Genomic DNA, 2,978 nt, shown 5'->3' on the forward strand with positions numbered 1-2,978 from the left:
GGCAGGCTGTAGTGTCTGGCGACCAAAGACCCATCACATAAATCTCTTTTTTATTTTTTTTTTATTTTTTTTTTATCTCCCCCCCCACCCCTCTTTTTAACTCCTGCAAAAAACCATGGTCCCTAGACTTGAGAGTAAGGGCATCTCCTGAGTGATCTCTTTGCTGCTTTCTTATCACATAAATCTCTTTTTAAATTTTTTTTTTTTATTTTTTTTTATCTCCCCCCCCACCCCTCTCTTTAACTCCTGCAAAAAAACATTGTCCCTAGACTTGGGAGTAAGTGCATCTCCTGAGTGATCTCTTTGCTGCTTTCTAATCTAACACTGCAGTTGAATATCTGGGGCTGACCAGAGGGAAGCCCAGTCTCTTTACATTAGACCTCATTATCTGTAGGATGTGAATTTGAAATTATTTATGTTTCTCCACTTTGAATAAGAAGGTTTCCTTGTACACATCACTGATGTTCCTGCTGGTCAAAAACAGTCTAACACAGGACAGAGCTCTAACATTGTACAGATCTTGCTTCACTAGGAAATTAGACCAAGGGGGAAGCAAAAGGCAGGGGAAGGAACAAGGTCCCTCAGATGAGACTAGAAAAATAGCATTGCTTTGCAGTTACAGAAGCAATGATCAAAACTACCATAGTAAAGGGCTGGCTGTGAGTTGTGCTTGCAGTAGAAATTCAGTTTTTTATTCACTGCTAGTATCTCCCTAAACTTACAACACTAGTGCTTTAGGTATGGAATGAATCTTCTAATGCTTACAGCTATTAATTAGTTAGCATAGACACAGCAAGTCAGATGTGATTGCATTGGAAATAGTAACTTTTAACTTTCCAGACATTTGTACTGAATAGAAAAAGGAGACAGGTAAATCAGGACATGCAAAGCTGAAGAATTTCAGGTTTTAAGTTCCCTGTCAGCTCTAGTCCCAACTCCTAGTTGTAAGTGGTTTTGGCACTTCCTGAGCAATAGTTACGTGCATTCCATTCTGTGATATTTAAAATGACTGACAGTGGAAAATTCTTAAGTGCAAGTGAAATTTCCACTGGGGATTCAGTAACAAATTAATGGCTGATAACAGAACTCCAGTACTGTGAATGGTAATTGTTGTATAAGAAATACCAGTTGTTATAAATAATCTAACTTCTTGGGTAATAACTTGATTAAAGATAATCAATAAAATCATGTGGTTTGAGAGGTTTGTTTATTTGTTTTTTGGGTTTTATGTTGGTTTTTAACCACACAAATGTGTTTCTCTGTGAAAGTTGGGTTGTGTGAGATGCTAGAGCAACTAAAAAACTGCCATTTACCTGGACAGTGTACCCTCTGAGTACAAACATTTGACAACAAAAAGCACATCTACTTAGAGTATTTTCTCATAGTGTAGGTAGTTTAGAAAAAATTGCTTTCAATTTTTAGATTGCTTTTTGGGCCTCTGGGGTGGTAGAAGCCAAAGTGTTAATAGTGAATGCACTCATAAATCACAGCTTATCAACGTCATTGTGAGGAAGCAATTTATGCATACATTTTCAATAAATATATTATAAAAACAATTTTATTATTCAGATACTTGCATCAATTTTTGTCCCTAGGTAATCTTGGTTTCTAGTGCCTTTAAATATAAAATCCATTATTTAAGGAGAGTTTAGGTATTATAGGTCTGTATAATCATTCCCTCCCTGAAATTATTAAGGAGATCTACTCTCCATATCACTGCAGCACTCCCTCCCCCCTAGGGGGATAAAGTCTGCTCATGAGTTGAAATAAAAAAAAAAAAATCTCACTGTATGCATAGGAGGACTGAGCTAAGAGTGCAGTGAGATTGATTTTAGTATTATTATTTTTTAAAATTTTTTTTAACATAGCAGTTGTACACTATTGCCCCAGCTGTTTGTGACTTTTAAGAATCCAGACTGCAATTGCTTTATCCAGTTTTGGAATGTCTGTAGCAGGGGAGGGAGTAAGAAAGTGATTGTAAATGCCTCACTAGAAATTTGAAACCTAGTTGGTTTTGACCTCTGCTTCTGACAAATTTTGGAAGTGTTGCAGACTTAGTCTCACTTACCCTTGTGGGTTTTTGCTTCTGTTTCCCGCTTTTCCCCATCCATTTCCCCCTTTCAGCACTACCCAAGGAATACCAGAAGATAGGAAAAGCCTTGCAGAGCCTGGCACTGGTCTTCAGCACTAGTGGATACCAAGGTACTTCTATGGCCTCATTTGTACTTTACTTAACAAAAGATACTTTAGTTACATCATGCTAATTTTTTTGCCAAAGATCTTAATGCTTTCCTCTTTGAATCTTAGATGTCAAGCATGATTCTGGAAAAAATATTAAAAACTTGTTTCCCTGTGTGTATTACAGGGGTTTTATATTCTAGTCTGCAATCTTGTTTTGTCTCACTGTATAATCATGTGGTGGGTTGGTAGTTGGTGGTGGTGGAGGAGTTTAACTTCATCTGGGTTATATATGGTCTGGTCACTGACCTGACTGACAAAACATGCTATAGCTTTTTTTTTTTTTTTTTTAATATCAGAGGAGAGGGGAGAAAATGTGGCCTTGAAAATATCTGTCACAGAACTATTGTGTGACTTACTTCAATGCAACAATGACTGCACATGAGGATGGAAAAACTTACTACAAGATTTTTGTATACCATTATGTGGGCTGAAGGGTTGGCTACTGCAGCCTTTTCTTGTCCTTCACCTTATCTTCTTCTTCAAGAGCCCTGAAATAGAGCCTGTCATGTTAAGTATGAAAGTTGTGAGAGGGAAAAAGAGGGCATCAATTGCTCAATCTTCTTCTAAAATGTAGTCAGTCTTTAGGCCAAACTTAAAATCCTGCTTTGATATGTTGAATTCTGCTGATGTTTTCCAGATAACTGGAAGATATTTCCTCATATCCCAGAGGGAGCTAGTTGAGCCCACTTTCTTTGGGATTCTCTTGTCAAACATATTTTTTCTTTTTTCTTTCCCCC

General features: G+C 37.2%; 1 protein-coding gene across 1 annotated transcript in view; it reads left to right on the forward strand.

Moving 5' to 3' along the window:
• Window positions 1–2,124: 2,124 nt before the first annotated feature.
• The window catches only part of LOC104522807 (sorting nexin-9-like), a gene marked incomplete at its 5' end in the record, with an annotated part of 9,132 nt that continues 8,278 nt past the window's right edge, over window positions 2,125–2,978 (forward strand). Inside the window, one exon of the mRNA XM_010165187.1 lies at window positions 2,125–2,202. Within this exon, the coding sequence (XP_010163489.1) occupies window positions 2,125–2,202 (78 nt within the window). The remainder of the gene's footprint in view (window positions 2,203–2,978) is intronic.

The sequence above is a fragment of the Antrostomus carolinensis genome, unplaced genomic scaffold (assembly GCF_000700745.2).
Source record: "Antrostomus carolinensis isolate BGI_N321 unplaced genomic scaffold, ASM70074v2 scaffold42543, whole genome shotgun sequence".
Lineage (NCBI taxonomy): Eukaryota > Metazoa > Chordata > Aves > Caprimulgiformes > Caprimulgidae > Antrostomus > Antrostomus carolinensis.